This window comes from Artibeus jamaicensis, unplaced genomic scaffold (assembly GCF_021234435.1).
Source record: "Artibeus jamaicensis isolate MK-2021 breed Jamaican fruit bat unplaced genomic scaffold, CSHL_Jam_final contig_558, whole genome shotgun sequence".
Lineage (NCBI taxonomy): Eukaryota > Metazoa > Chordata > Mammalia > Chiroptera > Phyllostomidae > Artibeus > Artibeus jamaicensis.
Window position 1 is genome coordinate 1742337 of NW_026521886.1, and position 26426 is coordinate 1768762.

At 37.2% G+C, this 26426-nt stretch overlaps 1 protein-coding gene across 19 annotated transcripts in view; it reads right to left on the reverse strand.

Annotated features, from left to right (window-relative positions):
* Positions 1 to 26426, reverse strand: part of ABI3BP (ABI family member 3 binding protein) — a 243178-nt gene that overhangs the window by 117416 nt on the left and 99336 nt on the right. For 15 of the 19 annotated variants that reach the window (XM_053670245.1, XM_053670258.1, XM_053670257.1 and 12 more), the window contains exons 5-13: positions 25476 to 25657; positions 24878 to 24933; positions 15247 to 15295; positions 13742 to 13813; positions 13137 to 13229; positions 7680 to 7757; positions 5317 to 5391; positions 3660 to 3731; positions 3110 to 3184 (exon numbers count right to left, since the gene is read on the reverse strand). In XM_053670245.1, the coding sequence (XP_053526220.1) occupies positions 3110 to 3184; positions 3660 to 3731; positions 5317 to 5391; positions 7680 to 7757; positions 13137 to 13229; positions 13742 to 13813; positions 15247 to 15295; positions 24878 to 24933; positions 25476 to 25657 (752 nt within the window). The remainder of the gene's footprint in view (positions 1 to 3109; positions 3185 to 3659; positions 3732 to 5316; positions 5392 to 7679; positions 7758 to 13136; positions 13230 to 13741; positions 13814 to 15246; positions 15296 to 24877; positions 24934 to 25475; positions 25658 to 26426) is intronic. The other 4 variants (XM_053670259.1, XM_053670260.1, XM_053670247.1 and 1 more) reach the window with 2 other exon arrangements.

The window sequence follows — 26426 nt, forward strand, 5'->3', positions numbered from 1 at the left end:
AACCTAACTTTGTTCACATACAGGTATGTTCCTGCTGGTCTTTGATCGGAGGGAATTGACATGGTAAATATAGATGCATTGTATCCCCACAAGGCATTAATTTTGCTATAATAATGCCATTCATACCAGCTAAATTATACCATTTCTTCAAAGGATATAACAACTAAAAATGGATCAATGGTTTTATGGGCCAGTATTCAAATACTATCTCTACCTTTCTCTTCTTCATTCTCAAAATGATTACATTTGAAAACCACGTAATTGGAAAATAAAATAAATAATCATATACATCGAAACTAAATAGGAAATAGTACATGTATAAATTCACACAAAATCAATCACAAGAAATAAGAAAGGCTGAAATCAATGAAAGAATGGCATGACTATATCAACTCTTTAAATCACAAATAATGTATATGATAAATATATATGATAAATTTTATTTTGAAATTTAGCATGTTAGGAAGATGCCACAGAATTCTTATATAAGAGATAGATGTAAGCATTACAGGCATTAGCAAAAACAAGAGATAGCAATCCCCACTTGGAGAAACCAATCTTATATTGATTTGAGTCCTCTTGTCCTGCAATTAACCACATTTGATGATTCTTATAGGCACCATGTGAAATACCATAGACTACAACAATAAGGCAGCACTTCTCAAATTTTAATGTTCATACAAATCACCTGGAAATCTTGTTAAAAAGCAGATCCTGACTCAACAGATCTGGAGAGCACAGTCCCAAATTCTGCCTTTTTAACTAACTCCCCAGTGACGCCAGTGCTGCTGGTCCAAGGAGCCCGCTAAGTAGTGGAGGTACGCGAGTGAAAAGGCAGCGACAGTGGGTGAGGAAGCTCCTGGGCTGCACTCAAGCCTGCACTCGTCCTTTGCTGGGCTGTTACAGCCCGTGACAACCCCAACACTCATCCAGAAGGCTGGCAGTCCCCAGCTGGAAATTCTCTGGCAGATGAATAATAGAACTGCTTCCTGCTATGTTAGCCACTACTTAGAATCCAAAAGGGAAAAACCAAAATATTCCTTTTATGAAATGAAAGGTGAAAAGAACTCTGCCTGTAGTGGGATTTCTAATCTCATCTATCTTTGTCTCTTTGTAACTCTACCACCTTCACTTCCCAACATAATTCTCTTCACTCCTGATGTTTGCTTCAATTCAGGCTTTGTATATAATTCATGCCCTAGGCATTAAAACTCCATATGGATTCATTAAGGTTTTGGTCAGCTTGTCCTTGAAAAATCATAGGCACCAAAACCTAGAGCCTGCTCAAGGGAAACCTTGGGGGACCCTGTGTCCCCTACAGGACAATCCAAAAGCTAAGAGATAAAAGGGACCTAAGAAGTCATCTGGTCCAGTGAGCCCCACAGGTTTGTTTTGGGAGAAGTGATGCTCATGGACATGGGAGGCAGGCCAGGTCTGTTGCAGTGCAACAGAATAAACCAACACACTGCCCTCAGACTAGCTGCGTAGTCACACTGCGGCTGTGCCTGCGTGATGCTGATGGAGTGAGAGGCTCAGTGTGAACCCCTACTCAGGGCCCGGATTTTGGACTCAGGTGACCTGGACTGCTAAGCGTGTTTCCATACTCACGTTAAATAACTCACTAAAGTTTCTGGGTCAGTGACTAGGGGAACTGTGGTCTAGAAAGACCCAGTCTGAGGCTTCTCTGATTGGCTGACCAGTACAGATACATTTCAAGTGTTCTCCCACTTGAGGAAAAGCTAGGAGAGATTAGCATAATAGACACACTTACTTTAGCTGACACATCCTTGTATCTTTTGCTGATATCTGATACCATTATGCATGTCAGAGAAAAGATAATTTGACTAAGATCTATGAGTCTGAAGGATCATTCTCATCCTTTCTCAAACTGGCCCTCAGTTGGACTTCTTACTGAAGAATGCCACAAAATATCAGTTATATAACTTTATTACCTGAACTGCTAACTACGTTATATACTATATGTGCTCAAAAAAGTCACAACTAAAAGGTACACAAAACATTTAAATACAAACAAGTAAAACAAAAATCATGAAAGTAATCACACTAAATGGTTTCTGAGATTTTCTTATAATCCTCATATGCTGAATATCAATTGTCTTTAGTTGACTGCTAGATATCAAAGAAAAGACATGTAGAAAACTTTGTATTTTGAGAAAAATCTATTCTAAAAAAGGAGAGCTACCTCCCTTGATCACTTTTAGTGGAGGAACACAAGAATTCTCAGAGGAAAAAAAGCCAATTGCCACAATTTACAAAAAGAGCAAACTAAGACCCAGAAAAGTAGAGAAAATAGTTAAAATATATGAGTAGGAAAGCCAGAATTGGAAATAAAGTCCAGTATTAATGCCAAGACTTGTGATCTTCCCTCTCCATCATGATATGCTGATAGATTTTAGGATTTAGCAATAATATCTTGCACATAGTAGGCTCTTAAATATTCATTGTTGAGGAAGGTGAGGTATGGTCTGAGGGGCAGTGGGAATCACCACTCTGCCCCTCTCAGCTAGACTGGCTGATTTCCATTGGCAGGCTCAGTGGACTTGAGGATACATAGGGGCTTGGAAGCCTTTTGAAAAGTTGGACCAAGATGCAATGTCCTATTACTGTTTCCCGGGCCCCAAGTCATACAGCTCGCTTCCAGGTATCTGGTACCACATTTGGCACATAAAAGGTGCTCAATAAATAGCAATAATTGCCACTGAAAAAAATTCATTGATGAAAAAGAAGCAAATTATCGATCTGCAAGGGAAACAAATTTATCTGTTAAATCAGACCCGTGATGATGCTTGTTTTTGTTACTGCTCTTAGATCTCTAGAAAATCGTTGAACCAATGTGTAGTTTTTCTGCTAGCCAAAGTCCTAATTAGATTTCCAGATGTTAAAATACAGATCTCTGAAACAAATGCAAAAACATTTTACTTTTGTACTGAGGGAAAAAATGAGATTCATTTAAGTATCAGGAATGATTTATAGCGTTACCATTTACTACAAAGTATATTGATAACCAACTAAGGAACCTACAAAAATGAAAACAAGAAGTTATTTAATACTGTTGCACCAATCTATTAAAAAAAAAGAATGCAATTACCAGTTTGAGGTGGTAGAACTTTGGAGTCTTCAGATGTTTTAGTGATAGGTACAGTCCATGGCTTTTCACTTGAAGCTACAGCAAAAAGAAAGGGAATTTGCTGAGGATTTTGGGGGGAGGACAAAGAAACAGAAATAGGTGGTTGGTGTGGCTGACTACCAGAATCCTGCAATGAGAAGCACATACTGACCCAATGAAAAGCCATCATCTACCAAGAAGAAATCAATGTGTACCCATCCCGAGAGTGATTAGTGACTAGAGAGAGACCAAAGCTTGGCATCATATTCTCAATATTTTTAAGACAAAAAACTAACTTAATGAGCTATGTAGAATTAATGGACTAATGATGTTATTAAATTTATACAAAAAACCCAATCAGACAAATAGGGTTCGTTTGTTTTTTAAACCCAAATCAACCACTGGTTTGGCCAAGTTAATGGAATTCATCAGTTCTTTGAGATTTGCAGAGATGGGAAGCAGTAAATGTGTTCTCCAGGATTAAGTAGTCACCACCCACATCTTAACACCGGATTTCAGGTGCCGTTATTACCCCAGCTGCCCCCAGGTTTCTCAGAAAGGAAGGGTATTTTTGCCTGAGGAAATTCTGGAAGTCTTTTCGGAGCTGTAAAGAAACACATAAGAAATGTTATGACTTGAGGGGCAAGTAACAGAGAAAAGATTTTGCTAAAACAATCACAAAAAAGGCAAATTACACATGTTAAGTAAGAGACTGTTTACATTTCTTAATCTTATGTTTCAGTGCTGGGGAATATAATAAAGCTTTTTAAAAAAATAATCAAGCCACTATAATTTAAGATTTTGAGTTCTTCTTTTCATTTTTACTACTTTTCTAATTTCTTCAGCCATGTCTATGTGCGCTCCTAGATGTATTTCATTTAGATTCATATTAAGCACCAAACACATCTGAACTGAAAAAAATGTCCATCTACTAGCTATTAAAATAGAATTTTGGTGACTACATGGCTTTATATTTAAGCTCATCCCAACCAACACCTTTATTGATATTGTGCTCAGAAATTTGAAGAATGTTATGACAGGGTCTTCATAAATCATATTTTCTCTGTGAAAAGAATTAAATATAAGATATTTAGAGAAAATACAGAAAACAATTGATATAGTGACATAAAAGAATAAAATATAGCATCAAAATACAACGACCAAAAAGAAAAACAATGGAAGGATTTGTTATAGAGAGACTCTTTAAGACCTAAATTACAGAACAAATATTTTTATAACTTGAAAACTTGATGTTGGGGAGCTTATGGTTTTAAAAGCCAAGTGTCTCTTCTTTCCTGTGAGGAGATGAATTTGAATAAATTAGCCTAAAGAATTCTTTCAAATATGCATACAATTTCCAAGGTAATAACGAGTAGCAGTAATTAGTAATTTTTACCTAGAGTGCTCAGTGGTAACTCAAACCTAGGTATTAGGATAGTTTGGAACCTTTCCAGGGTCTTTTTGCCGAAAACTACAATAAAGAAGAGTTCAGCTAGCAACTGTGTGATTGGGATTCGACATAGTGGCTGAACTATGATCATGTGATGCCTGCTTGAAACAGAGTGTGCACCAGGCAGCTGATGCCTTTTGGGGAAATAGCTGGCTTTGCCCGGAAAAATTTCACACAGCTGTTCAAATCTGAAGGTACACTTTCAATGGGCTTTGGTGTGGCATGAACAATCAACATCACAAGTACAGAACAAAGTACATGCTGCTCCTTTTCTTTAGAAGAGAATGAAGCAAGTAAGAATCTCTTGGGCTGAGAAGCAACTAACATGCATGACGTAAAATTATTATTAGAAAGCATGACACTTTGGGGGATTCTCCTCATATTTAGCACACACAAGACTTGGAAAAGGCAATCAAAGCAGAAAGCACAGACATAGCCAAGACTTCCAGGTTTACACCATCACTCCAAGCTTTCTGGGTTAAAAGGCTGGCATTCTGTTTTTCTGTACAACCCAAGAGACCACACTTAGCATCTAGCCTCCAGAGCTACCTAGATATCATTCACCAGGGTCAAGGCATGTTGTTAACTCTTCAATGAAACTGGTCCAAGAAATAGGAAGATTAACTACTGCTGGTAAGGAGGGAAGAGAAGAGGAGAAAGGTAAGGTATTGGATTACTTTTCTTTTCTGTGAGTGTTCGGAGGGTTTCGTTTGTTTTAGAAAAAACTTCTTAGAATTACCCAGTGTTGTTTCTGACATGTCTAAGGCACTAGATACAGTGGGTTTAGTGGTCCTTGGAAGTGATTCAGGAGACGCTAGAAGGTAAAAAAAAGACAACTTTACAAACTGAGGTAAAATTATGAAACAACCAAAGACCATAAGACACTTATTGCCCTTGAGAATTAATAACTGACACCTAGTGCATTAACTTCTCAAGTTCTGTCTGTTAAAAACTCCCTGGTTGGCTCCAGGTGCCGGATCTGACATTGCTCCCAGGCTTTCCTTTCCGGGTCTGGTCCATCTCCCACGTGTTACAAAAAGTATAATGAACTGATCTCCATGAAAGCACTTAGCAAATTAATCATATTTTTTTATTATCTGCCTTTTCTTTCTCTTTATCTTCCGGGCTTAGTATGATGTCTGATATACAGCAAGCCAGCACATGATAAATGTTTATTAAATAAATGAACTGATGAGGAAATAGAATAATGACCCAGATTTATTTAGAACTATTACATTATATCAGTTCTCTCTTTCAAACTGCAATCAATATGCAAAGGTTGCAACTGCATTGAAATAAGGACTCAAAAGTTCAGCCACAAGGTTGTGCCGAGTGCTACATTGAAGGCAAAGGCAACCTCAGCTAAGCAGTTTTTAAGAAATTAAATCCAGGATCACTGAGATCTGGAATGAATGGTGAGCTAGACAATTCCAGAATTTTTTTTACAGGGTAAGGACTCGTGATGACACAGTAACACTGAGTAACAAGTTATGGTGTTTGACTAAGTGTTTCTGAAGTGGAAAATTCTGAGATCAATTTGGCAGAGCACTACAAAATCTGTAGACTCTCCCATGAGACAGTGTGCCAAGAGAAGTATAATAGGGTTGAATCTTTGGGGTAGAAAAGACGTTGGACTCATTCACTGGGTCCTGCTTATGTCTTATTGGTGTTGAACAATTATACTGAAATTAGAAAACTACGTAGGAATTTCATTCAAATACATGATTTCAGCATCTTTTTAAAAAGATTTTAGTTATTTATCTTTAGAAGGGAAAGAGAGAGAAATATCAATGTATGATTGCCTCTTATGCGCCCCCTGCTGGGAACTGGCCTGCAACCCAGGCGTGTGCCCTGACTGGAAATTGAACTGCAATTCTTTAGTTCACAGGCCTGCACTCAATCCACCGAGGTACACCAGCCAGGGCTATTTCAGCATGAATAGCTTTTACCTCTGCCCCAACTCCCATAAGGTGAGGGAAGGAAGGCCCACCTCTCTCCTTTAGGTAGAACCACATACTTCTTGCTTTGTCGGAAATATCCCTACCTGTACTGGTTTTTTGAATCCAAGTTATTTTATTTCACCACCAATCTTTATCTTCTCTGGAATAGTTATGAGTTTCAGAGTTTAGTACAAGGTAAATATCACTAATACTTCAATTTATAGCAATTTTAGGGATTAAAAATCACTTTAGATTGCAGTTACTTTGATAAATGTGGATTTGGGGAAATTCTTGCCAGATGTTTGCTTTGCTGAGTCCAAGACAAGGTGGTGTCGCTCTGGAAAAAACCCCGTAGTTCAGAGAATAATGTGTCCCCAGTGGGTGAGGCTTGGGCACTTCATTCACATGAATGTTTGTTAGTAATGGCTAATAAACTGGGGAAAATGTATCCCACATTTATTCTTTAAAGTATTTTTAATGAACTATTATTTAGTGTCTGTATTAGGATTGTTAATCTTCTGGATATATTGTTGCTAAATGATATATATCTTAAACTATGGATTTGTGAAGGATATTGGCATTCCACTCCACTGACCACTTGAGAAAGTAAAGAAATAAAAAAATGGTCTTATTTCTCTACATAAAAGGAAAGCACCAAAACCAGGCATTACTTTTTAATATAAAAATATTTCAGCCATGGCTGGCATGGCTCAGTGGATTGAGCACCGGCCTCCGAATCCAAAGGTCGCCAGTTTAATTCCTAGGCAGGGCACATGCCTGGGTTGCAGGCCAGGTCCCCAGCTAGGGGCATATGAGAGGCAACCACACATTGATGTATCTCTCCTTCTCTTTCTCCCTCCCTGCCCCTCTCTCTAAAAATAAATGAAAAAAATTTCAGAATATTGAGGTAACAACTTTCATTTAGAGTGAACTATAGTTTCCATATTATGTAGCAGTTATATGATTTGACAGTTTATTCTGCATCTGTTGTTTTTTTCAAACATTAAATTAAGAACTTAGAATCATCTATTGTTTTGTGTTTATGATCAAAATCAATTTCCTACTGGTTCTTCAGTGAAAAATGTACAGGCTTGTCAATCATTTGTCATTTGAAAAAATATTACTTATTCTCTCAAAGTTAATGACACGAAGATCTCATTACCTGTTATGGGCTGTGCTGGGATTTCTTCTACCTTTGGTGTTTTAGATTCAGCTGGTAATGCCAAGGTTTCATTCTTAGCTAAAAAAAAAAAAAAAGTCAGAGAACAAGCAATTTGCCCCACTTCCTGTAACACAGTGTCCAAATACGATTCATTCAAAACATAATCAAACTGCAGACTATTTCCAGAAATCTATTCTTATCCCTTCCCACCAGGCTGTCAAAAATTTATTGTGCATTTCTACAAGGGATTAGCATGAATAGATGACAGTCTTCAGAGTTCCTTCCTGTTAACCCCCAGGAATTTATTAAAATCTAAGTTGACATTGGAATGAAGAAAAAAGCCACAACCCAGTAATTGGATAACTCTCAAATCATTCTGATTCATAGGGTTTCTGGAAGGCCTATGTTGTATTGCAAATACTCACTGGAATTTTATATTCAAGTACTCCTAATTTTAAAAAATCAATGAATAGAAAATTTCCATTACTATTCATAGTGAAACATGTAATAAGTTATGACCCTGAAGTTTTAGAAAAGCACAAATAACACACATGGGAAACTAAATTAATTAACAACATTTGTGGCAAATAAACAGTAATTTATTTGAGCCACATGTTAACAAAGACCTTTGTTTTGGTTATTGTGGGGATTCAGTGTAAAGAATGAAATCAAAATTTCCCCAGTTTTTCCCACTTCAGACAACTCTTCAGGAAATTCCTTTTAAAATTTAGGTATTCTTTTTCAAAGAAAGTACATTTCTATACCAGAGACTCCCACTGATTAAGATATTTCCCATTTTAAAAATGCACCAAAAATTGACTTGATTCAGCTACTTCACACCCAGAATGAATGACCTGCTTGTAATATTTTGAAACGGTCTAGTGTCATCAAAGGATTAATTTATCTTTGTGATACCCTGATCATGTCACCTTGAACTGATTATAATCAGAGGGACTTTTAGAGACCTGAGGCTGTGCAGAAACTTCTTGGGTTTCTCAACATTGGCACAATTGACATTTTGGGCTGGATAATTTTTTGTTGTGGGGACTTTTTCCTTGTTTGCAGGATGATTAGTAGCACCTCTGGCCATTACCCCCTGGATTCCAGAAGCATGTCCATGGCTGTGACAACTGAAAATGTCTCCATTTGAACATTGCCAAGTACCCCCTGGGAAACAAAGTTGCTCCCTTTGAGAACTGTTGATCTAACTTGTGCTCTCAAAACCCTTTGAGGACGCAGATACTGAAATCTTTTGTGGTTCACATCTCTGTTATAAAGACCATTTTCTTCTTTTCAGTTAAAAAAGGGCATAAAACATTTATTTACTTGTGACAGACAAGGTCGTCCCTTTCACAGTGTTAATAGAAGCCAATCAGTGTTTAATGGGTATTAGAGAAGTGTTCAATGGATTTGTACCTAAGGCTAATTATTTTCAGGTGTGATTTAAAATGCTGCAAAGACCTGTCCCATGTGCCACATACTTGCCACCTCTAATAGCCAAGTGCGTTTTGGGTGCCTGTGCACCTGAAGTTGCACAGAATGTTTGCACAACAGAAAGGTTAATACCTTTTTTCAAATTAATTTAGCAGGGCATGGAGATAAGGGGCTCTGTTTCTGGAATAACTAAAAACACAGATCCAGTATAATTTTATTAAAAATTCTATTTTTAAAATTTCTAAATTTGATCGACTTTTATTCCTGCTTTTTTGGTATAGTTTCTTTTTTATTAGAACCACTGTGATTGTTTAAAAAGGAAAAAAAAAAACCCATTCAGATTACACATTTTTATGAGCAAGCTCAATTCTGTTGAATTGAGCATGTACCATAGGAAAGCGGATGTTTTTTATTTGTTTATTTTTTCCCAAATGGAAGGTTATCAGGTTTTTCTTTAATGGTCTCTTCTTTTTCAGTGTCCTCTAATCCTTTAGGACACATTTGCTAAGCCTTCCCTTCCTGAGTAATAACCTACGTTCTTGGTGGTTGCCTGGCTGACCAGGACTATTTATTTACTTACTAATTTATTTTTAACTTCCAGATCCTAGACTTCTGTGCAATGCCCTAAATCACTTGGCTTTAGCTTCTTATAGTCTAAACATGGCCTTAGCTGGTAATCACCTTAATTTAAAATTAAGCTGAGAAAGGGGAAAAAAAAGGTAAACTGCCTTCTCAAGAGAGAATTTGTATTCTTTACACATCACTAATTTCTTACAAAGACATATTGTATTTTTAAGTATTGTGCTTCATATCAGAGAAACTGGTAGATGGAGAAATGTTTAAATGCGGGCTCTTTATGTTTCCTATCACCCCCAAGCCTTCACCTACGCTCTCCCTGGACAAGTGCAGCCTTGGCAATAGCGGAGCAAAACGCAATCAGAATGACCTATGACCCAGGAAATTCTTCTTCCTGTCTGATCCTTCTGCACCTTTTTCAACACTGTCGTTTCCTTTACTTTTTGGCAAGCTAAGTCTTGGCTTTGGCAAATGCTTTGTAAATCCCTGGGAGATGTGGGTGTAATACTGGCTTTCTTGTTTATTTCTCTCATTATTCACACCATGTGTTCTTAGAACAAAGTCTAATAATTTCTTGATGTCCCATGATGGGTCCTGCTGGAATGAGGATATTATTTTTAGAATTTACACCATTAAAAATAAGGCTTTTCTAAATTGTGGTGATAAATAAATCCAGGAAAGTTTATTTCTCCTTTGCTATTATAAAGAATTATGATCACATTAAAAATACAGTAAATTTAAAATATGATTTTTAAACACAGACTGTTAAGACGGTACATTTGATGGCTTCACTGGACATTTTCAAACGTACTGGCTATCAACCTCTTCCATGTGTCAGAAACTCCGTGTTAAATTTGACAGGTGTTTTCCCAGAAATACAAGTTAAAAAAGATATTTAAGTATTTGCATAGCATTTTCTCTATCATAATCCTGAAGATTTAGTGAATTATATCAGAAAAATGAAATTAAACAAAATACAAAAATCCACTGTTTAATCTCTAAAAAAAGGAGGGCAGGGTTGAGAATGTCACTCAAAACTAAGGATTAAGGAATAAAACATCTTCTAATTTCAAACTGACAGCAGTGGTCTGGGAAAAAAACTCTGCCATTTTCAGTCTCCTTCACGAATCCTGGGTTTTGTGGTTTTAACAGACAGATTAGGGACCAAATCAACCAGAGATTGGCTTTTTTCCCCCCTCTTCCCAATCAAGGGTTTTTTAGGAGCAGGACAAGGCAATGTGCAGGCTCCAGACAGAGACTCCGTGAGTGCAGAAGTCCTGAACTCTGGTGCCAAACACAGGTTCATGAAGGTATTTCATTTGGAAGCTTCCTGGCTTTTAGCACAGCATACAGATGGTGAAGAGCTGAGTCACAGGGTTTTGTAGTTCAGAGCTTGTTGATCAAGTCTGATGAACACATTAAGAAGCCTTGAGTCACTTGTCTACGTTCCTGGATATAACTCACCCTAGGACTATCAGCTATGAATATTTTACAGTAAGAATGTAAGGATTGCACAAAACCACAAAGATTTATTGGCAACTCTTTTCACAACTCAAGGAAATGCTAATGCATAAGCTTTGAAGATTTTTCTAAAATTGTAAGTCTAATAGTCCACTTATTTAGTGTCCTTCTGCCTGCTTAAGGCTTTGTTCCTCCTTGCAGGAGGTTCTCAAAATTAACAGCTAAGAAAATTTAAGAGTTCCCACCTTTTAAAACAATTACAGACTGATTGCCTACCATCAAAGAAGCAAACAGGTCAGGTCTCCAGCAAGGGAAAGTAAAACTGAGGTCCCAGTATAGGCAGGTCCTGTGTCTGTGTAACTCACCATGACAGTCCCCAGCAACTTGCTCTCTGGCCAAGAGAAGTGCTTAGGAAGTATCTGTTGACTGAATGCTACCAATTCAATTACGTAAGTGATGCAGTTCCTAGCCAATGTTGACTTTAGGGAAAATATTCTGCATTTTTAAGTCTTGTTCAATTTCTGTCACATCACGCCATCTCCTTCCGCATTTATCAATAGCCCAAGACAGTGCCCAGAAACTTTAGAGGGGTGGTTCTCGAACCATGGTTCCCAGACTCGTGGTACCCGTATTACTGACTAGTAAGAAAAGCAAATCCTCGGTCTCCGCCCTAGACCTACTGAATCAGGAAGTCCGGGGTGGCCCCAGCAGCCTGTGTGTTCACAAGCCCTCCAGGGCATCTGAGGCTTGTTGGATTTGAGGTCCTCTGCCACACAGAGAATTAATTTGACACTCAAGTGCAGTAACTAACATAGCCCAGTGACCACTGCAAATGCTCCCTGGGCTCCTTTCAAAAGGTATGGCTGTTTTCACCCTTCAAATTATTGCATTTTATGTTTGTTAAACACTAAAATCATACTGTTTTTTTTTCTAGAAGCAGGAAGCCATAGCAATCTCAAGTCAATTATAATGCTAACAGTCCTGACCTTTATATCAGTTCTTATTGAAAGTATCTCATGGTCTGTTAATAGCATACTGAGTGTAACTTATAACAATTACTGCATTTGAAAATTGTACCTATATAATTATGTGTATTTTCACTAATCTGATCAACGTTCATCCTTTTCTTGTAAATGTAAATTCAAATATTCTTTTATATAAAATAACTATTTTTCTATAGAATGTGATTTAATAATTTTAATACTTCAACTTCTCTGGAAAAGAAATTTTCCAACTTGTTTGGGGAAAATTTTTGCCCTAATTTTTTTCCATTTTTTAAATTGTGATAAAATATACATAAAGTTTATGGTCCTAACCATTTTAAAATGTAAAGCTCTGTAGTATCAAATATATTCATAATGTTGTATGAACATCACCACTATCCATCTCCAGAACTCTTACCATCTAATGAAACTGAAGATCAGTGCCATTAAACACTAACTCCCCATTCCTGTCCTCCCTCCAGCCCCCTGCAACCATCATGCACACAGTGTTGGTCTTTTTGTAACTGGCTTATTTTGCTTAGTATATTCTTAAGGTTCATCACCATTGTAGCATATGTCAGGATTTCCTTCCGTTTAAAGGCTGAATAATATTCCATTGAGTGTATAAACCACATGTTGCTTATCCATTCGTCCGTCAGACTCTTGAGTTGCTTCCACATTTTAGCTACTGTGAACAATGGTACTACAAACACAGGTGTACAAATATCTCTTTGAGAGCTCTTTTCCAGTTCTTTTGGTTACATACCCAGAAGTGGAATTGCTGGATCCTCTGGTAATTCTATTTTTAATTTTTTGAGGAGTGATCATGCTGTTTCCATTGCAGCTTTACCACATTACATTCCCATCAACAATGCATATGCCTGTCCCTTACTTTTCCTTTGAGATCCCAAACAGCTCATTTTCTAGATTCCTAGGCTATTCTAAGAATATCAGTGCTAGTAACTGTCACCAAAAAGTTCAATCATAGAGCTTTGCTGCTTACCTAATTGTGTCTTGATTGCATCTGAAATATCAAACATTATGGACGTAGGAAGTTTTACAGTTGTTTCATTAAGGCCAGGAATAACAAGGTGGACTGCGAGGAAAGAGAGTAAAGATGAGAGGAAGAGAATGCATCATGACATAAAATAAAGCTCAGAGTGCCAGATACTAGTAACTATCAAGCATAGCTATTCAGAACTGAACCACCAGAATCCTCTGGCTTTTAACCCATGGATGCAAAAAATTACAAAATGATGCTTAGGATGTGTGGTGAACAAGGAACAACATTATTAATAATTTTTAAAAGAGAAGTTCAATATGACAAAAATTCCCTCATAACTGCAACAATCCTGAGGGGTAGGTAGGGATGGGTGCCCTCATTCACAGTAGGCACGAGCTCCAGTTGTTTCTCTAACACACTGTGATAGAGTTAGCATCTCTTAGCTCTTGGTCTGGAGTAAACACAGCCAGGATCCTAAATGTTGAAATGAATGAACCAACATCAATTTAATAGACCTACACAGTGCATAATTCCATAGAGGCCTTATTGTTTAAAGAAACAGCCTGACTTTCTTAATCTTAAGTATAGAGTTCGAGACAACTCACCCAGTATTGTTCCTCCAATGGGGGTCTTATCTGGGGATTTTGTGGAAGCCCTGTGAGTGACATTCTGAATCACTGTTGAAATACAAAAAGATAATGGCAGTTGGCGAGGCTAAGGAATAGTCAGAAAGCAGTAAAAAGCTAACAATGTGAAGTCAACTGCACTGAGGAAGCCCTGATTTAACTTTTCAATTAATAGTCAAGAACTCATTGGGTTGATTACACAGCCAACGAAAGGACTAGAAGGTGCATCTTAGCACCAATGCCTCTAAGTAATGAAAGGCCATTACTCTAACATACAGTGTTCTATTATAATGAGTTGAAAATTTCTTTTCTGATCCCCACTCCCTGCAGTCTACTCAAGTAAAGAACTAGCACAAAATGAGAAAATGTATAATCTCAAAGCAAAGAATCCTTGGATAATTCTAATACCAATTGACCCTGCTTTCAAAGAACACGGGACATTGTTTTCTTAAAATGAAGAACAATTTTAAGTGCCCAATCTCTTCTCCCAAGAAACTTTCTGGACATAATAAAGCAGTTCAATAATTTGAAAAACTGAAAGTCAAAATGAAAACAACCAGATGATGAAATGAAATAAGACATTATAATTCTTAAAGCCAGGGTGTCTTAACTTTCCCCAAAGTGACCACTAAATCAAGTTTTTATTTCATTAACCCAAATATCCTAATAATTTTCTTCATATACGCTAACTTGCCACTGAACTAAGCCATATATATTTAACTGACGTTTTAAAATTGAATATTTATGATTGCTTTGTTCCTAGTTGTACAGCCAATGTGACTTGTCATGACTTTGTTTATTAGTACAAGAGCCAAAATTACCTATTAACTTCTAATTTACTATACTATGCTGATTTCTTCTAACTTTTCTTCTGAAAAACAATAATCAGAAAGTTGAACAGATATGGACAATATTAAATTATCTCAGGTGAAAAGTATACTAAAAATAATTCTAGCCCTGGCCAGGTGGCTCAGTTGGTGGGAGCATCTTCCCGTCCACCAAAAGGCTGCAGGTTCAGTTCCTGGTCAGGGCACATGCCTAAGTTGTGGGTTCAATCCCCCCAGTCAAGGCATATACGGAGGCAACTGCTCAATGTTTAGGAAAACATTGATGTTTCTCTCTCACTCTCTCTCATTAATAAACATATCTTCAGGTGATATGTATATATATTTTTTCTCTCAGGTGAGGGAAAAAAATATATATAGGGTCTGGCACAAGTAATGCCCTTTTTAATTACAAATCATAAGCATGTAACTCTGTAACCTAACAATATCACAGTCAAACACATCATATGACATTTTAGGGGAAATGTTCAAAATAAAACTATAAATTATTACACCCATATTATTATCCTACCAACTACACTCAAGTAGGTGTTACTTCTGCCCGACCCTGTAAGAGTGTGTGAGTGTGTGTGTGTGTGTATATGTGTGTATATATATGTAGTTCTAAACACATATCCAGACCAGGCTCATACAAATTACCTTGCTTGATGATTGTTATTGGGATCAGCTTCCTTGGGACATGTGCAGGCTGAAAAGGGAGGGAGAGAGTCAGCTTTTCAGTGCCAACTTTTTAAAAATAATAAATAAAAAAACTGAAAATAGCTTTTTCTTGTCTTCAGTGAAGTCTCCCATGACACAGGTTTAAAGGTTGCTGGAAAGATCTTAGTACACATGTGTCTGCCTCTATTTTATTGGACTCACTTTGTTTTTCCTGTAAATGTCCAAAGTTTTAACATCAGCAGTTTCTTCAAAACTCCCATTAGTTTACTTAGAAACTGGAATGGATTCTGTACTGAATACTAGTCTATTTTCACTTCATTTCAAATGTGACCCAAATTCTCTTTACATTCCCTTTTGAATAGAATTATGCTACATATTATCTTTCTAAACTGAACAACATCAAGTATTTGAGCGTACCCAGTTGCTGCTGCTGCTACACACAACTCAATCACCATGAGCTCCTGACGCCACGTATTTGCTTGCCCAATATGGCAGAGCCGGGAATCAGATCCAGACATTTCTATTTCCAAGGTCTGTACTCTCAACCATCCTGTACATATCTATGCACAAAGGACCTCAGAATTAGAAAGGCAGTTCTCAGAGCACTGTACATTTCCCCTTCTCCCAAATTACCTCAGATGTCCCTCAGGAAGTTATAAAAGCATAGAACTACTTGAACCAGGGACAGGCGTAGCATCACCAGACAGAGCTGTGAGCCAAGAATAAGACAGCCACAGGAGAGACACAGGAACAAGGTAAAAGAAAGGCAGCAAATTAAGTAGAGAAAAATTAGATTGAGATAAAGAGGTAAACATGACATCGATTTCTTGATGTTTGATTTAAAATGCATACATAATACAGATACACAAGTTCTACCAGATCTGCTGATAATTCAGGATGTGCTGAACAAGATACTTACAACATAATTGAAAGGAAGAGACTAACATGTTACCATATTAATAAATGGCATTCCTATGATAGAAGGGCCACAATACCAAGCTTACAGATGACTCTTTTTCTTTTTGTATTAAGATTCTTATGTTTAAAGTAAATAAATAAATAAAAGCTTACTCTTACCAAATTAGTTTTTTTAAAAAGGAACATTTATACTTATGACTCAGTGCTATAGACGGAATTCCATGCCCCCACCCATTCACATGTTAAAATTTAATCCCCAATGTGATGGCATTAGGAGGTGGAGCATTTGAGGAGTGATTAGGTCATGAGGGTGGAGCCCTCAGAAATGGAATTAGTGCCCTTATAAAAAAGGCCCCAGAGAGCTCTGTCCGGCCTTCCACCCTGTGAAGACACAGCAAGAAGATGGCTGGCTGGGAGCCAGGAAGTAAGCTCTCCCCAAATACTGGTTATGTTGGCGCCTTGATCTTGGATTTCCAGAGCTCCAGAACTGTGAGAAATAAATGTTCACTGTTTAAGCCATCCAGTCTATGGTATTTTTGTTATAGTAGCCCTAATGGATTAAGATGCCTAGCAACCTAGCCTAAGGTATTAATCAAAGATGGAAATAATCTTTAATGTATAAAGTCATTTATTCCCAAATGTAAAATAACCTTATTATCCAAAAGCAGAGGTTTTATTAAATAACTTATGGTTCAAATGTTTGATATCTATTTAAGTAGAAAAATATGCATAATACAAAAAATATAAATTCATATCCACGACATAACCTAAATTTATAACAAATATGTATAAATAAACATTTAGAGGGGAATAGATCATAGTTTTTTAGCAGTAGTTACTTTTAGAAGCTGATATTAATTTTATTTGGTATGCCTTTCTCTGTTTTCTAGATTCTTTATGTGGGAGAACTTCATTTATAATTAGAAAAAGTTATTTTAATCAACAGTCTGTTCAGCTACTACAGAAGCTTCTATACTGCATAGTTCATACAGTATTGGTAAAAAGAGAATGATATAAACATACAATTATCATTTGTACACAATTTTTCCCAGGCAAGGGGAAAAGTAGGAATAGAAGTATAATCTTCAGTGGGAAAGAAAAAAAATCCTCCACTTCGATGTTGCTCTGGCAGCAGGATTTCTGTCATCTTTTTAAATAAGAGAATAAAATATGAGCACTGGTACCCAGGATGCTGCCTCAGATGGGGATGCTCAGACCCTGGTGCAGCCTCACCTGTCCACCTTAACTTACACCAGCGCTGCTCCAGCAAAAGAGCTGAGAGTCCATGGCCTCTGCCATTTCTCAGAATTTTAGGTACCTGCTGCGGCAACCTCTAGTTCCATGGGAGCCACTTGCCGCAGGGATCACACCATCTTCACAAGATTTCTAAATGCATTCTTCTACTGAATTCAGTGCCTGTTTTGCTGAATGTGAAGTTTTCCAGAGAAACATTATAGCAGAAATGCCTACATGCTATTGTGTTGAAACTTTGAATTGCATGATGCCAATCTCAATTTCTTTTGCTATAATGATTTGCTTTAAACAACTTTTTTACAAGGACAAACGGAAAATATTTCACTCTTCACACTAATGGAACAAAGATTTTCTTCGTGTTCTTGAGTACAGAGCCATGTTCTAAGATGATGGCAAGATTATATGTACAGTATATGCTGCCAAAAATAAGGAAATCATTTAGCTGTAGAATCCAGCTCTTTTTAGACCTCTAATTACTCTCTTGCCTAATCTGCAATCCACAGATGCACCAAGACTGGACCAATGAGCAAGCGGGTGCATCTCTGTAGGCAGGTGTCTACAGGGCATCAGGGAGATCCCTCTGCCCAAAATGTCCACGCTGAAGTCTCTAAAATTCCCAAGAAAAAATCCACACTGTGAATCCTTTCCCTGTGTTTTCTTATAAAAGTGTAGGGAAATATCTGTTACCTAGACTAACTGGAGAATGAACTACTGTGGTAATTTCCAAGTGTAGCCACTTACAACCCAATTTTAATTAAATTGTTTCATGTACAGTGTTTATTTTCATTTTTTAATTTTAATTTCTTTTAAATTTTTTCAAAAAAGATTTCATTTATTTTTAGAGAGTAGGGAAGGGAGGGAGAAAGAGAGGGAGAGCAACATCAATGTGTGGTTGTCTCTCACACGGCCCCTACTGGGGACCTGGCCCACAACCCAGGCATGTGCCTTGACTGGGAATCGCACCAGAGACCCCTTGGTTTGCAGGCCAGCACCCAATGCACTGAGCCACACCAGCTAGATCCAATGTTTTTGCTTGTTTGTTTTTAAAGGTACCAGTAACCTGCCATCCAGACTTACTGTGATGAACATTTATCAGTGTGTGTAGGAATCTCAGTGTCACTGGTGTTGAGCTTGGGGGTGGGGGACAAGGCGGTGAAAGTGCCACATGCTGCTGCACAGTTTAGCTGGTGTGGCCTCAGCAGAACACTGCTCTTTACAGATGCCGCCCTGGTACCAGTTTTCTTTCTCAGCCTGTTTCCTTGTTGACTCTCTTCTCTACAGCTTGCTCACCCCCCATTCCTGCTGCAAACCTCCATCACCACTTCCTTCATCACTCCATTCAGCAACTATTCTGTAAAAGTTTACCGTATACCAGGAAGTAAGCATATTTTCCTCTATATGCTCTATAAAGATGCATTGTTTTATTTTTTTTCTGAGTTTCACGATACTCTGTCCCTTATGAGCCCAGGTGGTACTGTATCTTGTGAAGGGGGACTTGGTAAGGAAATTCACTTTTACCATTTTCCTGGGCGTTGTAGCTAAGTATCCAGTTGGTGAGATTCAGTGACAAGATTGACCCGACGTGGTAAAAGGCCATGACCCCATGACAAGGCCATGACCCCATGACCAACTCAGCCTTTTTCTAGTCCTGTTTTGGCAAACGCTCTGCTTACCCAGAAATAATCACAGCAAGTAGTTGCCACACAGGATGAGGGGCTTCCACATCAACCTGCATTATACTAACCTCCTCCTGGTACTATTTTAAAAATTAGCTTTAATAAAAGTAGTGATGATACCAGGATGGTATACTTTTCAGGTTGTTCTTTACAGGATTGTCCATTTGGTATTACTGTGATATCAAAATATTCACTGTAAATGTAACAGGCCCTGAGATAAGGAGGGCTGTCCATTTGGAAAGTGGCTAAAGAGCTTCTCACCATCAAATTCCAATGGCTCAAGAGCCAAACCACATGAGAAGAACTTGGACATGTTGCATTCTGGTTTTAATTCATCTGGGGAATGTTTTAATGAAAGTTACGAAACGTACTGATTCAATCTAACATCTGGTTAGAAGTGAATCTAACATTCTACTTGCGAAAGTCTTTGTATTTCTGCTAAGCTACGGAGGAGCCAGACATGCACCTTTGGCAACATTGTTGGCATAAATGTAAATTTTTCAAGTTTCTGCTTAGGACAACAATTGCTAATAATGGAAGGACAGCTGATGTAGTTATCGTACATGATCAGGGTGTGGGTGGAGACCATGAGGTCTTTCTCCCTGTTCACTTCCTTTGTATAATGATGGTCACACTCTAAGGATGGGCACCATCATTTCTTTTTGCCAATGCAGATGTGGCTTTACAAAAACACGGGTGGATCTCTGATGGAAAAAAATTAAGGGTGAGAATAGATATCATAATTTAGGGGGAGAGGGATCCTAAGGAGATTTGGATTAACTAACTAAACTTCTATTTTAAAATCTTGGTTAATAAATGCTACACATTTCTAAAACTGACTGTTCAGGTGGGTCATTGACCAAAAAGGAAAAAGAATTCATGGACACAGAGAACAGCATGGTGATTACAGGGGGCGGGGAGTATATGGGGGTTAAATGGTAAGGGAAAAATACAATGAAAAATTAAAATTAAAAAACTTATTGTTCAGTGAACTAGTTAGATAACTACATTAAAACTAAATGAAACCTGTTATTAAACATGTAACCTCAAAAGAAATGCTCTAGATTTTCACCATAGAGCAAACAGCACAGTCATCATGAAAAATGTGTTTTTTCTTCAACTACATGAGTCTCGAGTGATACAATTTCAGCTGAAATAATCATGCTTCTGTTTAATGCATATGCCGTTTCTCTGATTATTCTGGAAGTATAAGCAGGGATAATGTTGTAAGTATTCTACAACTGGTAGAGCAGAGTCACTGTCCAGACAGAAGGGACCCCTGCGCTGTCTCTGGCATGCGTCCTGGGGTGTGCCGGCTGACCCTGCGCTCAGCGACATCAATTACAATATAAAGTAGCCACATGCTTAAGATGGGGGCTGTAGTCAACATTCAATTTTTGTACTTAACTCTTTTATTGTAAGAGATTAAAAGCACATTAAATCACCCAGGCTGGTGTGGCTAAGTTGGTTGGAGCGTCATGCTGTGCCAGGAGTGTCCTACCTGTGGCCTGCAGGTCGCATGTGATCTGGAACGGCTATGACTGCGGTCCAATATAAAATTGTACATTTACTTAGAACATTATGAGATTTTTTTGTTTTTGCTAGTGCTTATGTATTTAATGTGTGGCCCAAGACAACTCTTCTTTCAATGTGACCCAGAGATGCCAAAAGTTTGGACACCCCTGCAAGCAAAAGGTTGCCAGTTCGACTCCCAGTCAGGACACATACCTAGGTTTTGGGTTGGATTCCCAGTCACGGTGTGTACAGGGGGCAACCAATCCATGTTTCTCTTTCTCCTTCCTCCTCTCTCAAAATCAATGAACATGTCCTTGAATGAGAATCTTTAAAAATTACATGAACTGACTTCCCAGAGCCATAGACATTCATACCAGGATCATTCACTGCTTTGGAGAAGCAATGGAACATTGTAATAAAAGCATATGCTTTGGTGCTGAAAATATCTTATCAACATTCAATTTATTAGCCTAGATAGTATTGATCTTTAAAAAATGGATAGCCTAAAGTTTAAATTGTTTTTCCCACGTCAAATATCTCCTTTTAGAAGGTTTTAAGTGGTTTCTGCTGCATATAAGTTTTAGATATAAGTGTGTATATATGAATAAAAACATTTTTAAGTGTCTTTTGCTTAAAACCCTAAAAAGTACTCTTGAAATACTGCCTTCTAAGATCAGCCTCAGAGAAGAGATGGGTTAGTATTTGGATTGACATGAACTTAATTTGGGTTAAAAAATTCCTCTAAAGTATCAAATCAATTTTTAGAGCAGTTCTAAGTGGCCACGTAAGATGGTCAAGGCTGTCTCAAGTGGTTTCTTTTTGACTTTCCCCAGCTACCCAAGAGCAATTTGTGCAACATTTTTCTGCCCTTCAGGAGGTAACAATGAAGAAAGCCTCACTGAGAAGCCTTAAAATAACTTTGTAATTAATTCAAGTTTTCCTTTGGAAATAGCCAAGAGTTTCAGACCACACCCCAGGGGAGCTGGCTGGGGGTGTGCCACCCCGCAGCTTGAAGTGATGAAATATCTGGCTCTGTGTCAATGGATGCAGGACATTTCTCTCTGGTTCTTCTTCTGGCCATGGCTATTGTGATGGGAACAGAAATTAGGTTCTTTGGGAGTAAAATGTCAACTATCTTTCCCAATCTTGCTGGGTATTTCAACCTAAATGAAATATCCTGCCAAAATACACTCATTATTGGGATGTGATCAAATGATATCAGCAAGTCACATGTGAGACAAAGCATGATAACTAAGAGGCTGGGAGATAAGAGATGCTTCCTAGGAAACCATTCACAACAACACTGCAGACCGTTCTGGAAAAGAATCCCCTGTGACTGGATCTAAGACAGACAACGCCAAAGGGACCTTAGGGAGCGGCACAAAGCAATACTTGGAACAAGGCCAACTGGTCCATTATTTGAAAGATCTATAAGCTAGTCAACAGAGAACCTTACTACATAAACGAAATAGAGGAGGATCAAATCCACATTGTTTAGAGTTTAATTATTACAAAATCAAACCACTTATATAACCAAAAGAGGGGAATATTTATCTGCTCTCTGGATAGGGGAGGGTTTTGTAAAATATAATACAATTGAAGATATGACAATGAGAAAGACAATTTGATTAAGCAAATTTCAAGACTTGACTATTTCAAAAAGTCTCATAACAAAGTTGATAACAAGTGTGAGAATGTGTCTAGATGATATTACAAAGGGTCACTGCTCTTTAATCTATGCCTTTAAACTGTTCAGCAAAAACACTAGGAGACGCCCAACAAACAAGAGCTGAGACGGAGGTCATTAAATGAAAACTTCAAATGGCTGATAAACAAGGGAAGAAAGTACTGCTTTATCAGCAAGCAGAGAACCACAATTAAAACCATTTCACACTGTTACATGAGCCAGGATTTAGTGATGTAAATACATAATGTTAATAACCAGGGTCCAATAGCAAGATAACTCTGGTACATGGCTCACAACATGGTAAATTGGTGTGACTTTTCTGGAAAGAAAGTTGACCATACCTATTAGGAAGTTTAAGCAATGCCCAATATCTAAACCGTTAATTCCCATTCTAAGAATCTATTGTGAGGAAATAATCAGAAATGTGAACAAAGACATAAATGTTCATCATCACATCACTTACAATTAAAAAACTATTAGAAATAACTTGCATGTCTACAAAGTAGAAACTGATTTAGTATGTAAAATCATGTTTAGATCATGCTTTTAAAATGATCTAAATCATTTAATTGGTGTACCACCAATTAAGATTATGTGTATGAAGAGAATTTAATAACATGAAATATGCTATGTCATTCCCTGACTAGTGTGGCTCAGTGGATTGAGCGCCGGTCTGTGAACCAAAAGGTCATTGGTTCTGTTCCCAGTCAGGGTACCTAGGTCACCTGCATTGTGGGCCAGGTCCCCAGCTGGGGGCATGCGACAGGCAACCAGTCCATGCACCTCTTACACACTGATGTTTCTCTCCCACTCCTTCTCCCTCTCTTCCCCTCTCTAACAAGTCGATGAATAAAATCTTTAAAAAATATGCTATATCATATTTTGGCTAAATGAAAGAGTGAGATATACAATTATATATATCAAAAAAAATAAAATTATATATATCATGATTTTAATTTTATAATGAAAATATACTTAGAAATAAAAAAATATTCCAAAGTTTTAACAGTAGAACCATAAAGGGTTTTGTACTAGTCATGTAGCAGGGTTATAGGCAATTTGGTTAATATTTCTTTTTCATTTTATATATTCTAAATCTTTAAATATTAGATAATTAAGAAAAATTAAAACTCAAGAAAAAAGAAATAAAGAAGGAAAGAAAGAGGAAGACACAGAGAAATAACAACAAAAAGAGAGAAAGAAGGAAGACAAGGAAGGAAGAGAGGAAGGAAGAAAGGGAGGAAGGGAGGAAAACTAAAAAAAGGAAAATAAAAAAATCATGTCTTGGGAATGTATCTGCAATCTCCTTTTTTAATATTATTGTTTGAAATAAAATACTTTCCTGGGCAATCACAGTAATCTGATAATCATACTTTGATAGTTATTCTAGTATAGCATACTACAATAACTGGCACACTTTTCTGCCAATTCAAACCACAGAAACATTCATCTTAGCAAGATTATTATTTCTCCTCAGTCAACTCTATTTTATCCAAACCCATTTTTTGTCAGTAAAAAGAATTCAGCATAGTTGTATTATTATTATTATTATTATTATTATTATTATTCCTGTGGGGCACGTACTACCTTTCTCCCCAAAATGCTGCACGATCAATTGGAGCAGTCTGTGGACTATTTAATTAGACATAAAAAGATACCCATTCATATACATCATTCACACATTGAAAAGAATAGCTTTGCAACCATCAACAGTCTTTGCAGGTTCACTTGACTGCGGGATATCCCCGTGGCTGAAAAGTTCCATTCCCAGCACCAAAGCTAGGACCAAATCCCACTCTTCTCATCAAAGTGCCTCCTCCACCTACCCAGTGACATGACATCCTTCGCTTTGTGATTGGGCATGTGATTTAAAATGCAAACAACTGTGTGACTGTTATAACAACGGCTTACATTTACAACTGGTAGCACATAGCTGCTGGGATGCTTCCTGAGCACAGATTTTGAAAGGAGAAAGGAAAGAGAAGAACAAGGGACTGAGCTCCTGAAGTGCGAGAGAAAAAGGTGACTAGATGGGGAAAGATGCCTGGCAGGTAAGATGTATAAACATTTACGGCACTAAGCAGAGGCTGTGCACCTGAAAAAGACAAACCAAGGCCTTGTCATTTTGAGAAGGGTTGGCTCTTTTCAGTAGGAAGTGATAGAAAGTAGAGAAAAGATTTGAACAGTAGCAATGTAAGTGCAGGGTGTGCCAACTTGCTCCTGAAACATGTTACAGTAAAGAAACAATCCACAGGACAGAAGATAATAAGCATGATTTCAAAATACCCGGAATACTGAAGTTCTAGAGTGACTATATTAAATATCAGACTTTTAGAGCTTTAAACAAATTAGAGATGCTTTTATCTTATACTTTTACCTCTGTTTTCTGAAAAAGAAACTAATTCCTAAAATGATAAGTACTTTACCTAAAGCCCCATCCCACAGCTCATCAGTTGATCCAGTCTCAGTATTGAATAATAGGACTCTTTCCTTACTTAAATAAAAATACAATGCAAATACAGTTATTAAAAAACATTCTTGAAAATAACCCGGTACATACCACTGTGTTCGCTTGATCATAGGTACTTTGAATTTTCCCATTTACTTTGTTTATACCTGACAAAAACAAGAGGAAAATGGTATTATTTTCATTTTTCTTGCTTCTAAATCAATTCTTACGTAATCGTTATGAGAACAACTAGAAGTCCTACTATCTCTAACTTAAGCATATTATTTTACTTACTTTTATTTGAAATACTAATTCCAATAAAGATTTTGAGTGAAGGGATAAGAGAAAGGAAGCCCAGGACCCCCTAAAGCTTCAGGGAAAACCAGTTCAGTTTTCCATCTGAACATTTGCACACATTATGCATTTTTCGGCTCAGTTGGTTTGCATAGGTCAGGGATTGATTTAAAATACTATAGTGGTCAACCAACTGTTATTAATGGGAGCATCAAGTGTTAGTATCATTTAAAAAAACGGTCTTAAAAAAGAATCTCAAATATCAGGACTCAACAAATTCTGTTTACTTTTGTGTCTTCTCAAATACTAGAAGATGGGAATTACTTTGTCTCACATTACACAGTTAATACATGATTAAAAATTTGATCACTAGGGGCCAAAGAAAAACATTACTAAGACAGTTCCAGGTACTTACTTCCAATAATAGTCTTGTGATTGAAAATTTTACTCCAGATTCCACCTTCTACATTGTCTTTCACTCCAAATTCATAAACTGTGTCAGGCTTTAGATTTTCTACAATTGTTTCAGTGGCTGGACAGAGTTGAAAAATCCATTTCTTTTCCTTATCCTTTTCTCTGTAGCGAATAGTATAAAACCTGTTGAAACCCCAAAATAGGATACTTTAAAATCACAGAAAGATTCAGAATGTATTCTCAAGTTTCTTAATATATCACAGACTCTCATCTACTCCAAAGATAGGATTCTATATTAGCTTTTGTTTAAATTTTTGTAGAGAACATTAAAAAATACCTTAATATATGCTTCAGATTTTAATTTCTAATTGCAAATTAGGGTACTGTGCAAGCAGCACAGTTACAGTCTGACAGAATTCCAATTTCTCTTGCTACTTTGCAAAATTAAAGTTGGGAAAAAGTGGATGCTCATTTTTCTCCCAGTTATGCACAGAGAATAACATAGGCATCATTTTACAAATACTTAATGTTATAGTTTCATAGCTGTATGGCTTCAAGCCTTTCACCCCAAGAAAACTGCATTAGAAGTAATATCATTTGATTTTTAAAAGAGAAAACTGAAACTCTAAGATGCAACCAGGACTACATTCCGAGGGTGAAATTATCTTACCATTATAAAAAAAAGAATCAAGACCAACAGCCAAGGTAAGGGTACAATGAGAAAAATCAGACAATATAAATTCAAAATCACTGTTATATATTTGCTGATACCTTCAAAATATTTCACACATATATAAAGAATAATAATCCCCACCACTGTTTTTTGTAGTTTTATCACATACTAGGTTGTACGTATATTTTCTTGTTTAATTTTCACAAAAACATCTTAAGTGGTCGGGATTATTACTTCCATTTTTCAAATGTGAAAATGGAACTTTGGAAAGATCGCTTA